The following is a 23,731-nucleotide window of genomic DNA, read 5'->3' on the forward strand; positions in this document are numbered from 1 at the left end:
AGAGTACCCTTCTGTTGGCACTGGGGTTTCCTGATAACTTGGAGAACATCAGACTGTTGTGTCAGTCCATTCACTCCCCTGACCCCGTGGTGTCATCATTGGCATTACAGGGATCTGTTGAAACACTGAAAGATTAGAGGAGTGAGAGAGAGAGAGATTCATGCCACAGGGTATTATGAAAGTAACATCTCTGTCATGAGAGGTACATAATGCTGTCACAATAATTACATGATATAGGATGGAAATAGTGATGACTGCTTCTAACACTGACTTTATACAGCCATGACAACAATCATAGCTTTTTGCTGATCAATTATGAGTTTCGTCTTGCATTCAGATATCCCGTAGAGGCACATTTTCCCATTTCACATTTAGATTTTGTCATTCCTCAATGTTTGTCATTGATATGCTGACTTGCAGGAGATGTAAAATTACTATTCATCAAACAGTCATAGCACTAGTTCAATTCTCTGTACACCATAGTGGAATATTCAGTATACATTTCTCACAAATCAATATAAGAGAAAAATAACCAATATCTTTGTAATAATAGCACATAGCAGGTTTGGTTATGAGTTAACTCATAATGACTGTAGAACTCATCATTATCCCCCAGGCACAGCCTCCCAGCATTGATATTTCTGGTGGGTGTGACAGCCTTTGGTTTGGTGAGATGCTCTGTGAATTACAAGTACACATAACAGACAGTCACTTATATGAAAGGCAAATGGAACTATTAGGACTTGGATATTTGTCCTTGTCCTGTCCTTAGCCCCAGACCCCTGTGCTGCCGTAAGGGAACAGCATTGCAGTAGAGATTGACACACTATAATGCAATACAGTTTATGTCATACACAAAATGGCCTCCCAGTGTATTTCCTGGAAGCTGCCGGACCCCATATCCGTCAATCATGTCCTTCTGGGCTCTGATTGGCATGCCGGGCCTTGTTTTTTTACAGCTATTGGCTGATTTTAGGGGAGAAGATGACAGGTGTCCGTAAATCAATGCGCACTTCCTCCTTTCTCTTGCTCTCTCCCTCTCCATCTCCTCCTATGTGTTTAATTAGCACAGAACCACCAGCATCACAGAGCAGGGCCCTGCACTAGCTCCCAGACTCTGACACAGAAGTCAAACAGCTGGGGGACATGTGGCCCATACTTCGGTAGAAGTCTCAGTTAAATCTCTGATCCAGGGCAAGGTTTCCTTTTCCAGTCTTGATAATTAGGACCAGGACATCTGGATAAATCTGATCACAGACCAGTTTATAGAGGAGTACCACCACCACCACTATAACTGGATTCCTATATGATTTTATCCATTGGTGGTAATACTCTAGGTATAAGGTGCATTTGGAAAGTTTTCAGAGCCCTACATTATTTTCACATTGTGTTACGTTACAGCCTTATTCTAAAATTGATTTAAAAAAATGTTTTACTCATCAATCTACACACAATACCCCATAACCTGAAAACAGGTTTTTATTAAAAATAAAAAACAGAAATACCTTCATATAGCTATTCAGACCCTTTGCTATGAGACTCGAAATTGAGCTCAGGTGCATCCTGTTTCCATTGATCATCCTTGAGATGTTTCTGCAACTTGATTGGAGTCCACCTGTGGTAAATTCAATCGATTAGACATGATTTGGAAAGGCACACACCTGTCTACATAAGGTCCCACAGTTGACAGTGCATGTCAGAGCAAAAACCAAGCCATGAGGTCGAAGGAATTGTTCTTAGAGCTCCGAGACACGATTGTGTCGAGGTACAGATCTGGGGAAGTGTACCAACAAATTTTTGCAGCATTGAATGTCCCCAAGAACACAGTGGCCTCCATCATTCTTAAATGGAAGAAGTTTGGACTCTTCGTAGATCTGCCCGTCCGGCCAACCTGAGCAATTGGGGAGAAGGGCCTTGGTCAGGGAGGTGACCAAGAACCCAATGGTCACTCTGACAGAGCTCCAGAGTTCCTCTGTGGAGATGGGAGAACCTTCCAGAAGGACAACCATCTCTGCAGCACTCCACCAATCAGGCATTTATGGTAGTGGCCAGACAGAAGCCACTCCTCAATAAAAGGCACATGTCAGCCTGCTTTGAGTTTGCCAAAAGGCACCTAAAGGACAGACCATGGGAAACAAGATTCTCTGGTCTGATGAAACCAAGATTGAACTCTTTGGCCTGAATGCCAAGCATCACATCTGAAGGAAACCTGGCACCATCCCTACGGTGAAGCATGGTGGTGGCAGCACCATGCTGTGGGGATGTTTTTCAGTGGCAGAGACTGGGAGACTAGTCAGGATCGAGGGAAAGATGAATGGATCAAAGTACAGAGAGATCCCATATGAAAATCTGCTCCAGAGTGCTCAGAACCTCAGACTGGGGCGAAGGTTCACCTTCCATCAGGACAACGACCCCAAGCACACAGCCAAGACAACGCAGGAGTGGCTTCTGGACAAGTCTCTGAATGTCCTTAAGTTTCCCAGCCAGAGCCCAGACTTGAACCTGATTGAACATCTCTTGAGAGACGCTCCCCATCCAACCTGACAAAGCTTGAGATCATCTGCAGAGAAGAATAGGATTAACCAAGCTTGCCAAGCTTGTAGCTTTATACTCGAGGCTGTAATCACTGCCAAAAGTGCTTCAGCAATGTACTGAGTAAAGGGTCTGAATACCTATGTAAATATGACATTTCAGTGTTTTATTTTGACAAAATTTGCAAAGATTTCTGAAAACCTGTTTTTGCTTTGTAATTATGGGGTATTATGTGTAGATTGATGAGGAGAAAAAAATGATTTAATCCATTTTAGAGTAAGGCAGTAACGTAACAAAATATGGGAAAGGTCTAGAGGTCTGAATACTTTCTGAATGCACTGTATAAAGAATACTACTGAAATCAGAGATGATTGTAAGATGACAAACTGTGCATATCCCGTGTTCAATTTAAAAAAATAAAACTCACATATTACTGTTTGATGGCATCAAGGCAGGCTTCAAATCAAATGAATACTTTCTAATACAGGGGAAGCTGCTGTCAGAATTAAACTCGAAAGAGATGCGTTTGGGCAGAATCAATCAAGTATAATTAGGAGGTGCAAGGTTGCAGAACAGTGATTGTTTCACATAGTGAACTGACAACAATATCCATAAAACTTCATTATGGAGAATGTAGGAGGCAGGCTGCGTTGTGGCCACTAGACAAACAAACAAAGGAATCATCATTCACCAGGAACCTCATAGTGGAGACGTCACACAAACTGTTATCCTATCACGGTGGCCCCTGAGAGGACCTAATGTGCCGAAGGGACAGTTGGGGAACAGACACCAGTTATAAACATTATGGTACAATTCCCCCGACAGTTGATACCTCAATGATTAGTTTAATTTTTCCCTCATATCTCACCTGCTCCTATCAGATGAACAGGGGTTGGTTGATGGCTGTTTAGTGTACAGAGCCTGTCCTTTTCTCTGAGGCTGCTTTCAGGACCCAGGAGAGCTCTTCAGAGGAATGACACACAACAGCAGACCCACAATAGCAACTCAAACAGGGAGTACTGCCGTAGACAGACTATCACTGTGATCTCTGGCCCACGTTGTCACCTGGGGGATTCAAGACCCTGCAACAAAACTCCCAAGACTTTAAAGGTACTGTAAGTTCAGATCAGCATGAATGTGGAAGTGAGCTCTAGCTTTTGTCTATTATAGTCACTTAGATAATATTCCTCTAGAAATGTGCCTCATCGTCAAATATCCAAATAAGTTATTAATTGAAAGTTATGTGAGTATCTTTTTCTCAGATCTCAGATTTCTCAAATTTCTACTGATGCAGCTGTTCTAGGTCAAAGAAGTGCTTACTGCATAGTAGGTTGCACTGTTCTCTGGAGAACCCTGTTTAAGAACCCACCTTTACTAGAGTGCTGGTGCTTGCAGCATTTAGTACATCAGACTAGATTACTTACCTAGGATAGTCTCTTTTGCAGCATAGGATTTCTCTCATTTACTGATGAGGCTAAAAAAATGAATCTCTATCTCTACTAATCTTCAATCCAATAGACTATTGCAGGACGGAATGATATGAAATAATATGAAGAATGCAAAATGCAAAATTATCAGCATTGTTTTATGTTATCCCATTGAGAGATGTATCACTGTATTTTCACTTATTTTATCGTCTCATTTATGTCTGCCTATTATTGTTGATGAAGGGTGGGCCTAGTTCTACAGTTGATGAAGGGTGGGCCTAGTTCAACAGTTGATGAAGGGTGGGCCTAGTTCTACAGTTGATGAAGGGTGGGCCTCGTTCTACAGTTGGCTATGCTTTGTGTACAATAGTGTTTTTAGGATAGCTGATAGAAGCAGTTGTATCATTTTTTGTTGATTGTGAAATAATTCTGGTGAGATTAGCAAAAAAAAGATGGGGGGATAGAAACTAGGGAATGAGGTGAGAGCAAGAGTGTGAGGAAAGAGAGAGAGGGGAGCTGCATGAGCTGCCCTGACTGACACTGCTCAAAGAGATTAACTCTATTCTGCGAGTCTACACTGCAGCTCACCAACATGCCCTCTCATTGGCTCCCGCTCCTGCTTTAGTCTGGGCGCCCACCATCGGCCAAGAATGAACCGTTTCATCACTACAATGACTGTACTCTGGAGGTGTACAAGTCGACAAAAACAACCAATCTCAGCCACTAAGGCTGTTGCCTGGGAGATGCAATTGCTTTTCCTAGTTATCTTATTCATCATAGCGTGACTGCAATTGCTGCACACAATGGATCAGGATTAGATGACATTTTATAGTCTGTTGTAAATTTAAAACTGAGGATTGCAATTATTAGACCATGCCTAATACAGTGTCATTAATGGCACGAGGTCCACAGACCAGGTCATTTAAAGCACTGAATGGCATTCTAATGTTTTTCACCCAGTTGGCTCAGTATGTTGGAGCATTAAAGATCAAGTCCCACCAGTACCATGTGCTCTGAATATGTGTTTACACTAGGTCAGTTCCAATACATGTTATGTTGTTATGAAGTTGGTATGTCAATCAATGAGAGGGAAACCAATGGAGTGGAAATGGTCTGACGGTTATTGGAATAAAGTGCACCATGCTCTTTTGCTATTCCTCTCAAAGCCTCTGGCTAAGAAGCTGAAAGTCAGAGAATAACATTGTCCTCTCAGGGTTTCCGCTAAGCAAGACATAGTATGTTCACATGTGCATGCATGCTTTGGAATGTGTGTGTGTGTGTGTGTACAGTCAATATGTGTAAGTCAATGATGCTCTGCTGCAGCTGCCTGGCACGTTGCCAGTGCTGGACAGGTTTGTTGACCGTTTGTGTGTACGAGTGTGTGAGAATTGAGAGTGTATGGCAGAGAGTGATTGCACTGTAAGGTGTGCCCAAACAAGGCTGGGTTGACAAGGTGAAGTGCTGTAGCTATGTGACATTCTGCTATCTCAATTTCTTTGGCTCTCACTCTATCACTCCCTCTGTGTCTCTCCTTGTTTATTTCTCTCTCTTTGTTTCACTGTCTTGTCATGTGCCTCTGTCTGTTTCGCTCTCCATCTGCATCTCTCCCTCCCTCTCTCTGTCTCCTGCCTGTCTTTCATTTCTCTCTCTCTAGCCCCCCCTCTCTCCGTCTCCTGCCTGTCTCTCATTTCTCTCTCTCTAGCCCCCCCTCTCTCTGTCTCCTGCCTGTCTCTCATTTCTCTCTCTCTACCCCCTCCTTCTATCTCCTCTACCTGTCTCTCATTTCTCTCTCTCTACCCTCTCCCTCTATCTCCCCTGCTTGTCTCTCATTTCTCTCTCTCTACCCCTCCCTCTATCTCCCCTGCTTATCTCTCATTTCTCTCTCTCTACCCCCCCCCCTCTATCTCCCCTGCTTGCCTCTCATTTCTCTCTCTCTACTCCCCTCCCTCTATCTCCTCTACCTGTCTCTCATTTCTCTCTCTACCCCCTCTCCCTCTATCTCCCCTGCTCGTCTCTCTCACTCTCTTTCCTCTCCTTAGCCTGTGTTGTTGCTCAGTCTGGAGAGCTTGTGTCCTCCTGGTTTGTTGCCACGTGAGTGGGCGTATGTGACAGGCACTGTATCTCAGCAGGGGAAAAGGGAGGAGGGGGTGGGAAGGGGAAGGGGGGAGGGGATGGGTCTCCCAGTTGGATGGGTGGACTGTCCATCATCACAACTGCCCACAGGTGACTGGGGAGAGGAGAGGAGAGGAGAGGAGAGGAGAGGAGGTGCAGGCTGGGGTGGGGTGGGGTGGGGGATGGGACGATGGAATGAGTCGTGCGCGTTGTTCACTCGCTCCTTGACTGGGTTTTCCCCTGCAGTCACATGACAGGCTCTTCATGTGGTGAATTATTTTCAGCATTGCGACATGATGTTGTGTGCATGGGTACTATATGTACATGCATCCATCCGTCCTTGCTCACTTGTGCAAGTATGTAGCATGTACAGTATGATGTGTGTGGTGGATACCCCAGGCACCATGCCTTGCCTTGAGTCATCCCTCCAGCCATAGCAGTGATGAATGGTGTTTGGGATAGAGAGGGAGATGTAGTGGTGTGGTAGCCTGGTTGCCAGTCTGTTTAGCTTTTCTTTGTGCTTTGGCACATGACATGGAGTACAAAGAGTGGAATGTTAGCTAAAGAGACTGGCAACCAGGCTAGTGGTGTGGTATGTGTGACAGGGTCTGGTTGGTTTGTGCCGGTTCCGCCTATCTGGCTAGTCCTTATGGTGGCGTTTTTGGGGAAGGCGGAGTAGAGAAGGGGGAGAGGAGACCTGCAGTTTGGGCCATCTGTCCCATACAAGGTGTTACTAGAGGAGAGGAAGGTGCAGAGAGAGCCAGGCTCACACCCCAACAGGAGAGAGACAGAAGACAGGAAATGGATTTTACACAGTAGGAAATGGAACTGTTGTTGACTAGACAGTGCTGCCAATGCTTTATCTGTTGCTCTCTGTTCAGGTAGCGATATGAAATAGATCATATCCTTAAATGATTGTAATGACATAGGTTAGGTGTGTGTGAACTGTCAGTAGCAGCCTACACACTCACAGTTTACAGGACACCATGAGATTCTATCCGAGTGCATGTCCCTACTAGACCCCTGTTGTTGGTCCAAGTGTGTAAGTGGATTAGACTAGTGTGAGGTCAGCTGGTAATGTAGCAGTATACATGGAAACACCACCACCAGAGGAACTACTGCTGTTACGTAATACAGTGTCCTCAAAACCATCCAGAAGAAAACACAGATACAATGTCCTGAGACACACAGGCATGTAGATACACACACACACACACACACACACACACACACACACACACACACTCAGCCACTTCAGGACCACATTGTGTACCATCCTATCTGCATATTCCCAGTTTCACAGATAGCTGGAGGCAGATGAAGAGACACTCATATATCTCTCTTTTTCTCTCTACCCCAGTCTCACTCTATCTTTCTCTCTCTCCCTTTCTTTCTATCTCATGCAAGCTCTTTCTCTCCTTATTTTTCTGAGCCAGAGCTGCTAATTGAGCTGCTAATTATTTTAAGGAAGATGAAACTGTGCTGATAAACCACGTTGATAAGAGCTTCAGAGGGATTCTGCAATGCTAATGTGTGAAGAATGTCTTCTGAGAGCCTTTGAATCTTTTAAAGAGCTAGGCTAACATGGAATTTGTCCTAGAGGACAGAAATAGACGACAGAAAACCCAAATGAAGAAATGTTTAATCTCTCCTACCACTCCATGCCATGGAGAAGGAATGGCGAATGAATCATTTTGTGTGGAATATCCATCCGATATTTGTCTATGATATTGGTGAACACCTAGCAGAGTGTAAAGTGCTGTTCTCTGCTTGCTGAAGCACCGCTGTCACATGAAAAGGGTGGGCTCTCAGGCTATTGGCTTTAGCTTGCGTGTGGAAACAGTAAGACCGTTCGTTTGCCCTTGTTGAACAAAGCCCTACAATTATAGTGTGAATTCTCCAGTGATTTCTCCCTTAGAGCAGGCAGAGCTGACAAACACCAGGGGCTGACTGGCACGGCACTGGCTACATTCATTCCCATCTGACAATGGAGCTGAGGAAAAGAGTGCTCCTCAGCTGTGCTGGAGCTACGGCAGAGCTCTCTCTCTCTCGTCTCTCGCTGTGCCTTCTTTTCTTTTCTCTCTCTCTCTTTCTCACCCTCTTAATCATTCTCTCCCTCTCTGTCATCTTCTCCTCGAGCATATGCCTTCTGTTTCTCTCTCTTCCTCCACCTTACTGTGCTTTCTCTCCATCACTCTCTCTCTTTACTGGCCCAGTGCCTATCAGGCCCTGCATGCTCAGGCCTCACACAGGTGGGCTACTCAGAAAGAGCTTTTTGCATCCCATCCCAGACAGAGACTGCCAGCTGAAATAAAAAGAGGGTTCTGAAAAGCACCACAGACAGTAAGCCAAGAGTCATTTACTGAAACAGCCACTCTATTTAAGTGGGAGACCTGGCAGTGTGGTGCCAGGACAACAACCTCTCTCTCTCAATGTGAGCAAGATAAAGGAGCTGATCGAACTATAGGAAAAGGAAAAGGAGGGAAAAAGGAGGGCCGAACATAGGAAAAGGAGGGCCGAACAGGCCCCCATTAACATCGACGGGACTGAAGTGGAGCGGGTCGAGAGTTTCAATTTCCTTGGTGTCCACATCACCAACAAACTATGATGGTCCAAACACACCAAGACAGTTGTGAAGAGGGCACGACAACACCTATTTCCCCTCAGGAGACTGAAAAGATTTGACATGGGTCCTCAGACCCGATGTATATAACCTCGCTATTGTTATGTACATTTCTTGTGTTACTTCTTGATTGATTAGATTTTTTTTCTTTAGTTTATTTAGTAAATATTATATTAACTCTATTTCTTGAACTGCATTGTTGGTTAAGGGCTTGTAAGAAAGCATTTCACGGTAAGGAGACCTGCGCATGTGACATGCGATTTGATTCGATTTGATTAGTCTTTCCCTGACTGCTGCAATGACAGTCTATTGATTTTCACCTTGAATTTGTCTCGCAGTCCCACTTTCTATGAGCTAATTAATTAGATTGACTAATTCTGGATGATCTGGTGGCTTTACACATCCACACATTTAGGCTAATTTAGCCTCCAGTGTTTGTATCCACACAGATGGAATGTTAAGAGTGGCAGTCTGAAGTGCCTTTGGCCGTCTCTGATCAAAGACCTCTTGGTTGTTTTGAAGGGAATCTTTTGTCAGTCTTTCAGTGTGCTTTAGATTTCAGAGCTGTATTGTTTCAGAGGTTCGTTACAACAGAGCTCTCAGAGAGTTGTTGACTGTTGGCCTCTATTGACCCGTCTTGTTAAGCTTGGACTCTTCAACATGCAACAGCACAGACAATTGCCCAGAAAGAGGCAGATTTCTGGAGCAAGAAAACCATTTTATAGTAGCCTATACAGTGTATCCTCAGAATATTTCCCCCCAATACCCTTTGCATGTTCTCATTGCTTAGTATCCAACAAGCTTCTTATATTGTAGCCCTGTCTATTATTCCACTCAAGATCCCGCTGAGCAAAGATGGGTGAACATTTGTCATGATTCAGTGTTCTGCCCACACACAGTCACACATGTACATGTACATTTGTCATGATTCAGTGCTGTGCCCACACACAGTCACACATGTACATGTACATTTGTCATTGATTGTAACATTATATTTTCATGACTTTGCTAGCCTGTGTCATCCATTATAATCAAAACATGCTTCCTCTTCATGCCGTCATCTGACTCATTGGTCAGGGCCCATATCCATAAAGCGTAGAGGAGAATTTCTGATTTTGAATCAGTTTAGCCTTTTAGATCATAATGAGTAAGATTCCATGGACAGAGGAGGGGCGTGGGGCTGATCCTAGATCAGCGGTCCTACTCTGAGATGCTTTATGAACACAGGACCAGGCGTTTCCATAACCATGATTGTTTTCTTACGGCTCTCTCCTCCTGTGTGTCACAGGGATTTCCTTCCTCGTGGCTCTGGCATCGTCACCCGTCGTCCCCTGGTCCTGCAGCTGATCAACTGTCCCACAGGTAAACTCTTCTCTGTTCCCCTCTCTGTCCCACAGGTAAAGCCTTCCCCCATCCCTCCCTTCCATCAGAGGCACCTACTGATGCCAGTGGCTTGGTAGGTTTGTTATGGTGACTTCATTAAGCAGAGAATATCTAATAAGCAAGCTTTCAACAACAAGTTTAAGCACCATGCGAAACAGGACAAATCATTTGTCCTCATTTACATTTAATCCAGTCTTATGTAACCAGTTCAGAATGTGCCTTTTGGAACAGATGTATTGCATTTACTGTATAGTACAAAATATCAATACCATCTAAGGTTTATGAAGACCAAACTGTCTCAGACCCTGAATGCTCAGATAATGTATAGCCTGCCCAAAGTCATTCATAATAATATACTTTATTTCTAAAGTGCATTTCTCACACCCCAAAAAATGAAAACAATGATATATATAATAATAATTCATATTCTGTATTACCAAAAGGCCAAAATGAGCTTCTTCTTATTTTCCAGTCAATACAAGGTCTGTGGCTGTCTCACAGTTTTATCAACAGTGCCATCTAGGTTTGTTACATTTTCCTCCAAACTGAGAGTGATGAAAAGTGGAGAAATGACAGAACAGCTCATTTCAATTCAAGTTGCCAGAAATGGTTTCCTGTATTTGTCATTATTACATCCCAGCTGTCATCTCATATGATCTTGTCATCCTCACTTGTCCTCTCCTTTCCTTTACTCACCTCTGTTCTGTCCCCCCCTCTTTCTGCAGAATATGCTGAGTTCCTCCACTGTAAGGGGAAGAAGTTCACAGACTTCGATGAGGTTCGGGGGGAGATCGAGGCGGAGACGGACCGCATCACTGGGCAGAATAAGGGCATCTCCCCTGTGCCAATCAACCTCAGGGTCTACTCCCCACATGGTGAGGTCACAGAACTACCACTCTTGATCATAGGAAAGACTAGAGTAGTATAATTCTACACACATCATTTTGTGAATCAAGTTTCCCTATTATTCAAAAGTGGCAACAATGTTTGATTGTATTGCCAGGGCATAATGTGAGTTTCAATCAGTTACTATTCATGATATTATATAGTTTGATTGTATTGCCAGGGCATAATGTGAGTTTCAATCAGTTACTATTCATGATATTATATAGTTTGATTGTATTGCCAGGGCTTAATGTGAGTTTCAATCAATTACTATTCATGATATTATATAGTTTGATTGTATTGCCAGGGCTTAATGTGAGTTTCAATCAGTTACTATTCATGATATTATATAGTTTGATTGTATTGCCAGGGCCTAAAGTGAGTTTCAATCAGTTACTATTCATGATATTATATAGTCCTTTATTTTTCAGGGTTATCATTATTCATCGGTTTTGATATCATATTTATAAATCTTTCTCTGTCTCCACCTCTCACCCCTCTACCCTCTCCAAACTCTCTTCCTCTCCCCTCCTCCCTCTCCTCTCTGCCCTCTCCATACTCTCTTCACCCTCCTCTCTCATCTCCCTTCACCCCTCTCTCCCCTCTCCCTTCACAAATCTCTCCCCTCTCCCTTCACCCCCTCTCTCCCCTCTCCCTTCACAAATCTCTCCCCTCTCCCTTCACAAATCTCTCCCATCTCCCTTCACCCCCTCTCTCCCCTCTCCCTTCACCCCTCTCTCCCCTCTCCCTTCTCCCTTCACCCCCTCTCTCCCCTCTATTTTCACCCCCCCTCTCACCTCTCCTTTCACCCCCTATCTTCCGATATTCACCTCCCCTCTCCTCTCTCCCCTCTCTCCCCTCTCTCCCCTAGTCCTGAACCTGACTCTGGTGGACTTGCCGGGGATGACCAAGGTCCCAGTAGGGGACCAGCCTGCGGACATTGAGCAGCAGATCAGAGACATGTTGTATCAGTTTGTGACGAAGGACAACTGTCTGCTGCTGGCTGTTTCCCCGGCCAACTCTGATCTGGCCAACTCAGATGCCCTTAAGATTGCTAAAGAAGTTGACCCACAAGGTGGGTTGATTGACTAGAGGTTAAAGGCAGAAATGGTAGACCTTCTGGCTCTCATCAGTGCTCTCAGTTTCGTTCACCATCATATTGTGACAGGGCAGTAGTTAGACAAGGATGCAATTTAACCTACCTACAACTGGACTTTGTTAATGTATTGTATTGTGTGTGTGTGTGTGTGTGTGTGTGTGTGTGTGTGTGTGTGTGTGTGTGTGCGCGTGCGTGCCCAGGTCAGAGGACCATTGGTGTGATCACCAAGCTGGATCTGATGGACGAGGGGACTGATGCCCGAGAAATTCTGGAGAACAAGCTGCTGCCACTGCGAAGAGGTGAGACTAAACACACACACACACACACACACACACACACACACACACACACACACACACACACACACACACACACACACACACACACACACACACACACACACACACACATTCTCATCCCATCTCAGTGCTTCCCTCTAGTGGTTATCTAGTTAATAATAATAATAGAACGTTGGATATAAAAGGTCTTTCAACAAACCCAAGGACACTGTACAGCAAGGATAACAAGGATAACAAGGATAACAAGGATAACAAGGATAACAAGGATAAAACAGTAGAATAAAAATAAATAAAAGCTACTTAGCTCAAGATAGAGCTGACTTAGGGCTGAGCTAAGGAGGTCAGAGAGGTATGAGGTCAGAGAGGTAGGAGGTCAGAGAGGTATGTGGAGCAGGTCAGAGGTATGAAGGGGCCAGGCCATGGAGGGCCTTGTAGGTGAGGAGTATGATCTTGATAGGTAATGTGGAATCTGACTGGGAGCCAGGGAAGGTGGTGCAGGGTGATGTGTTCCCAGGGGTTGGTGCATGGGAGAACCCCATGACGGGGAAGAGAGTGAGAGAGAAAATAAGAATGAAGGAAAGAGAGAGCAAGATGGAGGCAGACAAAAATAACATCTTGATTTTAGTGACACATCTGGAAAATGTCTGTTCGTTTCTTTTCTGTGCAATAAAATATATTTGTGGGAAACTCTCTAATGCAATTAGGTGACAGACATTTTTCTACTGGTGCTTGAACCCAGACATGTAGTTCTGTCGCTGTCTTCTCTGTTTCTGTCACTCTCTCGTGTCGGAAGACCTCACGTTAAATCACTAGTATATTTACAAGGCTACTGGCATTCAGTCCAAAAGGTTATAAGGCAGGATATCCTGTTTAACAGAGAACTGCATGAGAAATAATAACTAAATTGGGATATGTGATCCCTGTTACCCTTGTGGCTACCTTGCCCCCCTCCCCCAATAACCATCACACGATAGGGAAGTGGGAGCTAAAAGTTACCCTCCACACCACCCTCCGAACTCCCCACCCCTTCAGCCCACTACCCCAGTGTGGTACAACAAACAAGACAAACAAACAAGAAAAACCCACACACAGAAAAAACTATTTATTAACAAACTTCTTCCTTTTCTTTTCTGTCTTTCTCTCCACAAAACAACATTTTGCCAATCTTCGCATCCTGATCTGTCCAGTATCAGCTGACCTCTCTCCCTGCCCCAGGTTACATCGGTGTGGTGAACAGGAGTCAGAAGGACATTGATGGGAAGAAGGATATTACAGCGGCCATGGCTGCAGAGAGAAAGTTCTTCCTGACCCACCCTGGATACAGACACCTGGCTGAACGCATGGGCACCCCCTACCTACAGAAAACACTCAACCAGGTCAGTCCCCTACCTACAGAAAACACTCAACCAGGTTAGTCCCCTACCTACAGAAAACACTCAACCAGGTTAGTCCCCTACCTACAGAAAACACTCAACCAGGTTAGTCCCCTACCTACAGAAAACACTCAACCAGGTCAGTCCCCTACCTACAGAAAACATTTAACCAGGTCAGTCCCCTACCTACAGAAAACACTCAACCAGGTCAGTCCCCTACCTACAGAAAACACTCAACCAGGTCAGTCCCCTACCTACAGAAAACACTCAACCAGGTCAGTCCCCTACCTACAGAAAACACTCAAACCAGGTCAGTCCCCTACCTACAGAAAACACTCAACCAGGTTAGTCCCCTACCTACAGAAAACACTCAACCAGGTCAGTCCCCTACCTACAGAAAACACTCAACCAGGTCAGTCCCCTACCTACAGAAAACACTCAACCAGGTCAGTCCCCTACCTACAGAAAACACTCAACCAGGTCAGTCCCCTACCTACAGAAAACACTCAACCAGGTCAGTCCCCTACCTACAGAAAACACTCAAACCAGGTCAGTCCCCTACCTACAGAAAACACTCAACCAGGTTAGTCCCCTACCTACAGAAAACACTCAACCAGGTTAGTCCCCTACCTACAGAAAACACTCAACCAGGTCAGTCCCCTACCTACAGAAAACACTCAACCAGGTCAGTCCCCTACCTACAGAAAACACTCAACCAGGTTAGTCCCCTACCTACAGAAAACACTCAACCAGGTCAGTCCCCTACCTACAGAAAACACTCAACCAGGTCAGTCCCCTACCTACAGAAAACACTCAACCAGGTCAGTCCCCTACCTACAGAAAACACTCAACCAGGTCAGTCCCCTACCTACAGAAAACACTCAACCAGGTCAGTCCCCTACCTACAGAAAACACTCAACCAGGTTAGTCCACTACCTACAGAAAACACTCAACCAGGTTAGTCCCCTACCTACAGAAAACACTCAACCAGGTCATTCCCCTACCTACATAAAACACTCAACCACTTTAGTCCCCTACCTACAGAAAACACTCAACCAGGTCAGTCCCCTACCTACAGAAAACACTCAACCAGGTCAGTCCCCTACCTACAGAAAACACTCAACCAGGTCAGTCCCCTACCTACAGAAAACACTCAACCAGGTCAGTCCCCTACCTACAGAAAACACTCAACCAGGTTAGTCCCCTACCTACAGAAAACACTCAACCAGGTCAGTCCCCTACCTACAGAAAACACTCAACCAGGCTGCTCAACAAGGCTGCCAGCTGAGCCATCCACAGGATCTATTTGGATGCTTACGATGCTTTGCTTATTGGATGCTTTGCTTATTTCACCTATATTTCACCAGGTAGGCCAGTTGAGAACAAGTTCTCATTTACAACTGCGACCTGGCCAAGATAAAGCATAGCAGTTCGACAAAAACAACAACACAAGAGTTACACATAAACAAACGTACAGTCAATAACACAATAGAAAAATCTATGTACAGTGTGTGCAAATGTAGAAGAGTAGGGAGGTAAGGCAATAGATAGGCCCTTGAGGCGAAAACAATGACAATTTAGCATTACTACTGGAGTGATAGATGCAGATGATGATGTGCAAGTAGAGATACTGGGGTGCAAAAGGGCAAGTCATAATATGGGGATGAGGTAGTTGGGTGTGCTATTTACAGATTGGCTGTGTACAGGTACAGTGATCAGTAAGCTGCTCTGACAGCTGATGCTTAAAGTTAGAGAGGGAGATATAAGACTCCAGCTTCTGAGATTTTTGCAACTCGTTCCAGTCATTGGCAGCAGAGAACTGGAAGGAAAGGTCGGACGAAGGAAGAATGACCAGTGAGATATACCTGCTGGAGCGCGTGCTACGGGTGGGTGTTGCTATGGTGACCAGTGAGCTGAGACAAGGCAGGGCTTTACCTAGCCAAGACTTATAGATTACCTGGAGCCAGTGGGTTTGGCGATGGATGTGTCGTGAGGGCCAGCCAACGAGAGCATACAGGTCGCAGTGGTGGGTAGTATATGGGGCTTTGGTGACAAAACGAATGGCACTGTGATAGACTACATCCAGTTTGCTGAGTAGAGTGTTGAAGCTATTTTGTAAATGACATCGCCGAAGTCGAGGATCGGTAGGATGGTCAGTTTTATGAGGGTATGTTTGGCAGCGTGAGTGAAGGAGGCTTTGTTGTGAAATAGGAAGCCAATTCTAGACTTCTAATAACATCCACTGAAGAGTAGGTGAATGGTAGTAGTAGTATAGTCTAGGATCTGACCACGGTCATCTCTCCAGTACCATGTTAAAACCCACCCTGACCTTTCACCCTGCAGCAACTGACCAATCACATCCGGGACACTCTGCCGGGGCTGCGGGCCAAGCTGCAGAGCCAGCTGCTGTCTATAGAGAAGGAAGTGGAGGAGTACAAGAACTTCAGACCTGATGACCCCTCCCGCAAGACCAAGGCCCTGTTGCAGTGAGTAGGATACACTCTTGCATACACACACACACATGCATGCACGCACACACACACACACACACACACACACACACACGCACACACACAGAGGCACACACACACACTTCATTAACTCCCTTTTCCCTGTATCTCACCCAGGATGGTGCAGCAGTTCTCAGTGGACTTTGAGAAGCGTATCGAGGGCTCTGGGGACCAGATCGACACAGCAGAGTTGTCAGGAGGAGCCAGGATCAACCGCATCTTCCACGAGCGCTTCCCCTTTGAGCTGGTCAAGGTATGTGTACCATACTGTATGTGTGTGTGTCCCCCTCTTTCCTAACTCTTAGTGTCCATGCAACCCCAGAATGAGACAGACAGTGCCGTGATTTGCCTCCTGCCTCCCTTAGGACCCCAACCCAGAGACTATATGAGGAAAACATTCCTCCCTCCCCAAACCCCCTCCTTCTATCCCTCCCTCCCAGAGCCACTCAATGAATACAAGCAACCTTAGGTTCCTGTTTCTGCTGTGTGTTGGAGGTGTGTGTTCACTATTTAACGGTGTGTTTTCCTTTCTGTGTGTGTACAGATGGAGTTTAACGAGAAGGAGCTTCGCAAGGAGATCAGCTACGCAATCAAGAACATCCACGGCATCAGGCACGTCCCTCATCCCTATCCCTCTCTCCCTCTCTCCCTCTCCCCCTACCCCTGTCCTCACCCGCCTGGGTCACCCCTCTGGGCCAGACCAACTCTAATCATCCTCACCCATCTAATCATGAAGACCTCTAGAAAAAACGATTGCAGTCCAAACAGAGGTGGAGGGATTTGTGATTAGATCCGTGACCGCTGGTTGGGTGGCATCTTTCTCTCACTCTTTGCCCCGTCTGTCTGTATGTATCTTGTATGTATGTATGTCTGTCTGTGTGGTGAAGCCTCATATGCCCGTCATGTGTAACCTAGCTCACTCCATCCCCGTCCTACGAAAAATTCCTGTATTTTACCTAGGTCCAAGAGTGATATAAATCAGAATCAGACAGTGATGTCATCACTCTTCAGGAAGTGAACCTGTTGAAAGTCCCCTCTTTGTTTCTTCCTCCCTCTTAACCTAACTCCCATGTGTACCAGAACACATAGTCCTCCTGACTACCAATAGACCTCAGTTTACCTTGGTTTAAGATGGTGTAAGATGGTGTAAAGAGAAGCCCAATTGTTTTGCTCTGAACTCATTGAACAAAAAATCTAATCAAAACCGATTTTATTTTTCACATGCTTCGTAAACAACTGGTGTAGACTAACAGTGAAATAATTACTTATGGTCCTTTTTCAACAATGCAGGATGCAAAAAACGATTTCTAAATATTATTTACAGTTGAAGTCGGAAGTTTACATACACCTTAGCCAAATACATTTAAACTCAGTTTTTCATAATTCCTACATTTAATCCTAGTAGTGGTGTTCCCTGCCTTAGGTCAGTTAGGATCACCACTTTATTTTAGAATGTGAAATGTCAGAATAATAGTAGAGAGACTGATTTATTTCAGCTTTTATTTCTTTCATTACATTCCCAGTGGGTCAGAAGTTTACATGCACTCAATTAGTATTTGGTAGCATTGCCTTTTAATTTTTTAAAACTTGGGTCAAACGTTTCGGGTAGCCTTCTATAAGCTTCCCACAATAAGTTGGGTGAATTTTGGCCCATTCCTCCTAAAAGAGCTGGTGTAACTGAGTCAGGTTTGAAGGCCTCCTTGCTCGCAAGCGCTTTTTCAGTTCTACCCACAACATGTCTATAGGATTGAGGTCAGGGCTTTGTGATGGCCACTCCAATACCTTGACTTTTGTCGTCCTTAGGCCATTTTGCCACAACTTTGGAAGTATGCTTGGGGGTCATTGTCCATTTGAAAGACCCATTTGCAACCAAGCTTTTACTTCTTGACTGATGTACTGAGATGTTGCTTCAATATATCCACATAATTTTCTTTCCTGATGATGCCATCTATTTTGTGAAGTGCACCAGTCCCTCCTGCAGCAAAGCACCCCCACAACATGATGCTGCCACCCCCGTGCTTCACGGTTGGGATGGTGTTCTTCGGCTTGCAAGACTCCCTCTTTTTCCTCCAAACATAACGATGGTCATTATGGCCAAACAGTTCTATTTTTGTTTCATCAGACCAGAGGACATTTCTCCAAAAAGTACGATCTTTGTCCCCATATGCAGTTGCAAACCAGTCTGGCTTTTTTATGGTGATTTTGGAGCAGTGACTTCTTCCTTGCTGAGCAGCCTTTCAGGTTATGTCGAGTATAGGAATTGTTTTACTATGGATAGAGATACTTTTGTACCGATTTTCTCCAGCATCTTCACAAGGTCCTTGCTGTTGTCTGGGATTGATTTGCACTTTTCGCACCAAAGTACGTTCATCTCTCGGAGACAGAACGTGTCTCCTTCCTGAGCGGTATGCCGGCTGCGTGGTCCCATGGTGTTTATACTTGCATACTATTGTTTGTACAGATGAACGTGGTACCTTCAGGCATTTGGAAATTGCTCCCAAGGATGTTCCAGACTTGTGGAGGTCTACATTTTTTTCTGAGGTCTTGGCTGATTTATTTAGATTTTCCCATGATGTCAAGCAAAGAGGCACTGAGTTTGAAGGTAGGCCTTGAAATAAATCCACAGGTACACCTCCAATTGACTCAAATAATGTCAAATAGCCTATCAGAAGCTTCCAAAGCCATGACATAATTTTCTGGAATTTTCCAAGCTGTTTAAAGGCACAGTCAACTTAGTGTATGTAAACTTCTGACCCACTGGAATTGTGATCCAGTGAATTATAGGTGAAATAATCGGTCTGTATACAATTGTTGGAAAAAGTACTTGTGTCATGCAAAAAGTAGATGTCCTAACCGACTTGCCAAAACTATAGTTTGTTAACAAGACATTTGTGGAGTGGTTGAAAAACGAGTTTTAATGACTCCAACCTAAGTGTATGTAAACTTCAGACTTCAACTGTACATATATTTTAAAATAAAAACCTTTGAATGAGATGGTGTGTACAAACTTTTGACTGGTTCTGTTGTTGAATATATAAATATATATATATATAAAAATATTTGACTTCCTTTCCTTGTTACCTTTCATTTGGGGCCAATGATCTGAAAGAAGCAGTTATTAAATGGAAAATGGCTGCAAACACATGCTTACTATGAGGGTGCCCTCTACCCTATAGGTCAGTGGTTCTGAAGGAGGGGAACTGGTAAAGGAAACCATTTAAGAGAATTGGGACACATTTTGTTGTAGTAGTGTAGGGACTCCAATAGGCATGGTGTCATCCGAGGATTGGATGACTCATGTACTGTAGCATGTGGGCAAAACTCTTCACATATTATGTAGCAATAATCATATAAGTTGTGTTCTAAGAGCTCAGTTTTTATCTGCATATTTTCCTGAAACCATAATGTGATGATTTAGTTAAGTTTTTAAGTCATGTTTTCTGCTTTCTGTTGTCATTCTCTTTCTTTGTCTTACTGTGCATGTTTCTTCTTTATGTTGTGGGAGGGGGTCTTTTCAATTAACACTGTTCTCTCTGCCCGACCTCCCTCCCCTTTTCTCCTTTTTTCAAAATGTCTCTCTTTTTTGGGCCTGTTACTGGGCAGAACTGGCCTCTTCACTCCGGACATGGCTTTTGAGACCATTGTTAAAAGGCAGATCGGCAAGATCAAAGAGCCCTGCCAGAAATGTGTGGACATGGTCATTTCTGAGCTAGTCAATACCGTTAGGCAGTGTACTCAGAAGGTAAACACACACGGTGGAGAGCAACACTATGGTTTCACCTCTCCCTCCAACCAAAACCTGCAGCTATGTCATCCCTGTCACCGTATCACCGTACCGTTCTGTTCTCCAGACCCTGTTGTCCCGGGTTGGGACAGTAGGGGGCATACTGGGGTAGCGGGGGTATTGTGAGGGACTGCCTGCCTACCGCTTTGGATGGTGTGGCTGGGTGGAGTGACCATGGCCTTGTTAAAGAACTATGCTTGGTTTAGAATGAGTCTTGATGCTGCCGGGTTGCTGCTACGTGGCTGTATGTCAAGGGTTTAGACACAGGAGTAAGGATTAAAACATTTCAACAAATATTTTTGTTATGAATATGATCAAATGAACATGAATCATTTAATGAATGGTCAAATTAACACATCTTAAGATGTTACAGTTCTGTTAAGTCACAGGCAACTGAGTTAATTTTTAGCAGCGGTGACATCATTTTTGATGCCCTGACTATGTCATCAAAGTGTCACTCAGCTGTTGTCCCAGTCAGCCATGTTGGGTGACCTCAGCATCCAGACCTCCTGCTTGTGAGACCGGGTGCTGTGCACCTGCAGCAGACAGGACCCATGACAACGTGAAAGTTTGGCGGCTCATCCAAGGGCCAAGTTCAGCTAAGAGTGCCCTTGAGGACCGCATTCAGCGGAAGAGGCCCCAGTGGTCTTAATACTACTGTGACAAGGCCCAGTTTGGAACGCAGTCTGACCACAGTGGTTCTGGGACAGTGGAATAACAAACGCTGTGGCCCTGCTCTGAGTGGTCAGCTGGGGGATCGGGGGGTGGAAAGAGGGATGAGAGGGGGCCAAGGTAGAGGGGAGGAGCAAGGTGCTTTGTCTGAGATGGTGGGTGCACAGCTGCGGTCTCAAATGGCTCATGGCTCAGAGCTGTTGACTGGTGTGGTGGTGCAGGCTGTGATCTCTCTCTCTCTCTCTCTCTCTCTCTCTCTCTCTCTCTCTCTCTCTCTCTCTCTCTCTCTCTCTCTCTTTCGAGGGACAGACCTCAGCACTAGCCTGTTTCGAACAGCTTCAAGGGAAATCATTTTTTTTTACCCTGTGTACGGTTTCCCCACCTCCCCCTGACTTGTCCCTATCCCTTCTATTTCATCTGCCTTTCAGTCTGTCATCCCTCTTTTTTTTCGCACCTTATCTGTTTCTCTCCTTCTCTGTGTGGCCCTCTTGTATTACTCTTTATTGGCATGGGAAACATATGTTAACATTGCCAAAGCAAGGGAAGTAGATAATAAACAAAAGTGAAATAAGCAATACAAAATAACAGTAAGCATAACACTCACAAACTTTCCAAAAGAATAAAAACATTTGAAAATGTCGTATTATGAGCAAATAAATAAACATAAATATGGGTTGTATTTACAATGGTGTTTGTTCTTCACTGGTTGGTCTTTCCTTGTGGCAACAGGTCACAAATCAAGCTGCTGTGAGGGCACACTGTGGTATTTCACCCAGTAGATATGGGAGTTTGGGTGAAATACAGTGTGGCATTTCTCTCTTCTGCTTTGACCTGCTCTCTCTCCCTGTGGTTCTCTTCATCTTTTACTCCATTCCTCCATCTCGGTTTCTGTTTCTCTGTGTCTCTTTATCTTGGTTTCTCCCCCTTCTGTTTCTCTATTACTTTACTTCTCTCTCTTCTCTCTCCCGTCACCACCTCCTCTCTACAGGACGGGCCTGTTCACTCCTGACCTGGCCTTTGAGGCCATAGTGAAAAAGCAGATCCAAAAGCTGAAGGAACCCTCACTGAAGTGTATAGATATGGTAGTGAGCGAACTCACCTCTACCATACAAAAGTGTAGTGACAAGGTAACCAATGAACTGAGCCACCTTCGGAGTCTGGCTTGCGTCATTCTTAGAGGTAGGGATAGACCGATGGCTGGACTACAAAAAAAAGGAAGCAAAATATGTGATCTGTTTTAGATCAGCATAGTGGTTAGGGTTGTACATACAGTGTTTTCAGAAAATATTCATAACCTTGATTTATTCCACATTTAGTTCTGTTACAGCCTGAATTCAAAATGAATTACCTAGATTTTGGTTCTCACGCACACACAATACCCCATAATGAGAAAGTGAAAACATGTTTTTCGAAATTTGTGCAAATGATTTGAAAATCAGGTGTAGAAATATCACACCCCATAGTCAATACTTTGTAGAAGCACCTTAAACAGTGATTCCAGCTGTGAGTCTTTCTGGGTAAGTCTCTAAGAGCTTTCCACACCTGGTTTGTGCAACATTTTAGCATTATTCTTTTCACAATTCTTCAAGCTCTGTCAAATTGGTTGTTAATCATTGCTTGACAACCATTTTCAGGTTTGCCATAGATTTTCAAGCAGATTTAAGTTAAAAATGTAACTTGGCCACTCAAGAACCTTCAATGTCTTCTTGGTAAGCAACTCCAGTGTAGATTTGTCCTTGTGTGTTAGGTTATTGTCCTGCTGGAAGGCAAATTCATCTCCCAGTGTCTGGTGGAAAGCAGACTGAACCAGGTTTTCCTCTAGGATTTTGCCAGTGCTTATCTCAATTTTATTTATTTGTTATCCTGAAAAACTCCCCAGTCCTTAACGATTCAAAGCATACCCATAACATGATGCATCCACCAATTTATTCTTGAAAATATGGAGAGTGGTACTCAGTAATGTGTGGTATTGAATTTACCCCAAACATAACACTTTGTATTCAGGACAAAAAGTTTATTGCTTTGCCACATGTTTTGCAGTATTACTTTAGTGCCTTGTTGCAAACAGGATGCAGGTTTTGGAATATTTTTATTCTGTATAGGCTTACTTCTTTCCACTTTGTCAATTAGGTTAGTATTGTGGAGTAATTACAATGTTGTCGATCCATCTTCAGTTTTCTCCTATCACAGCCATTAAACTCCACAACTCTTTTAAAGTCACCATTGGCCTCATGGTGAAATCCCTGAGTGGTTTCCTTCCTCTCCGGCAACTGAGTTAGGAAGGACGCCTATATCTTTGTAGTGACTGGGCCATACACCATCCAAAGTGTAATTTATAACTTCACCATGCTCAAATAGATATTCAATGTCTGCTTTAAAAAAAAATCCATCTACCAATAGGTTCCATTCTTTGTGGTTGAATCTGTGTTTGAAGTTCACTGCTCAACTGAGGGACCTTACAGATAATTGTGTGGGGTACAGAGATGAGGTCCATGCAACTTATTATGTGACTTGTTAAGCAAATGTATACCCCTAAAGGCTTGCCATAACAAAGGGGTTGAATACTTATTGACTAAAGACATTTCAGATTTTCATTTTTGAATTTGTAAAAAGTGGTGTATTGTGTGTAGGCCAGTGACAAACACATCTCAAATTAATAAATGTTTTATTCAGGTTGTAACACAACAAAATGTGGAAAAAGTCAAGGGGTGTGAATACTTTCTGAAGGCACTGTATATGCTTTCCGTTTGCTCGATATGAAGCAACTTAACTAAAATAGCCAATTTATAAATTCTATGATAACCAATTGATAGTTCCTTGAAGTTGTTACTGCTTTTAAGTACAGATGCAGAACGAAACAGACTAAACGTGCATACAGCCATGGCCTATGTGTCCGATTGCATTTCTTTAGTTTCACATATACATATGTTCTCCTTATAGAATGCACAGGAAGCCACACAGCTAGGATATCCTTTCATAGTGTGTCTTTGTCAGTCTCTCCGTTCATACTCTGTAATTCCACAGTTTTCTCC

General features: G+C 44.2%; 1 protein-coding gene and 1 long non-coding RNA gene across 34 annotated transcripts in view; both read left to right on the plus strand.

Moving 5' to 3' along the window:
• LOC149983240 (uncharacterized) overlaps nt 1–23,731 on the plus strand; it is a 392,257-nt gene that overhangs the window by 280,602 nt on the left and 87,924 nt on the right. The gene's annotated exons all lie outside the window — the stretch shown is intronic.
• LOC110524742 (dynamin-1) overlaps nt 1–23,731 on the plus strand; it is an 85,202-nt gene that overhangs the window by 6,124 nt on the left and 55,347 nt on the right. For 21 of the 33 annotated variants that reach the window (XM_090234419.1, XM_090234420.1, XM_090234418.1 and 18 more), the window contains exons 2-10: nt 9,983–10,056; nt 10,803–10,952; nt 11,834–12,037; nt 12,262–12,360; nt 13,576–13,736; nt 16,077–16,219; nt 16,361–16,496; nt 16,788–16,855; nt 19,847–19,985. In XM_090234419.1, the coding sequence (XP_090090545.1) occupies nt 9,983–10,056; nt 10,803–10,952; nt 11,834–12,037; nt 12,262–12,360; nt 13,576–13,736; nt 16,077–16,219; nt 16,361–16,496; nt 16,788–16,855; nt 19,847–19,985 (1,174 nt within the window). Of the gene's footprint in view, nt 1–9,982; nt 10,057–10,802; nt 10,953–11,833; nt 12,038–12,261; nt 12,361–13,575; nt 13,737–16,076; nt 16,220–16,360; nt 16,497–16,787; nt 16,856–19,846; nt 19,986–21,687; nt 21,827–23,731 lie in introns of all 33 variants that reach the window. The other 12 variants (XM_090234415.1, XM_090234427.1, XM_090234417.1 and 9 more) reach the window with 1 other exon arrangement.

The sequence above is a fragment of the Oncorhynchus mykiss genome, chromosome 5 (genome assembly GCF_057628025.1).
Source record: "Oncorhynchus mykiss isolate SJ-2025 chromosome 5, ASM5762802v1, whole genome shotgun sequence".
Classification (NCBI taxonomy): Eukaryota; Metazoa; Chordata; class Actinopteri; order Salmoniformes; family Salmonidae; genus Oncorhynchus; species Oncorhynchus mykiss.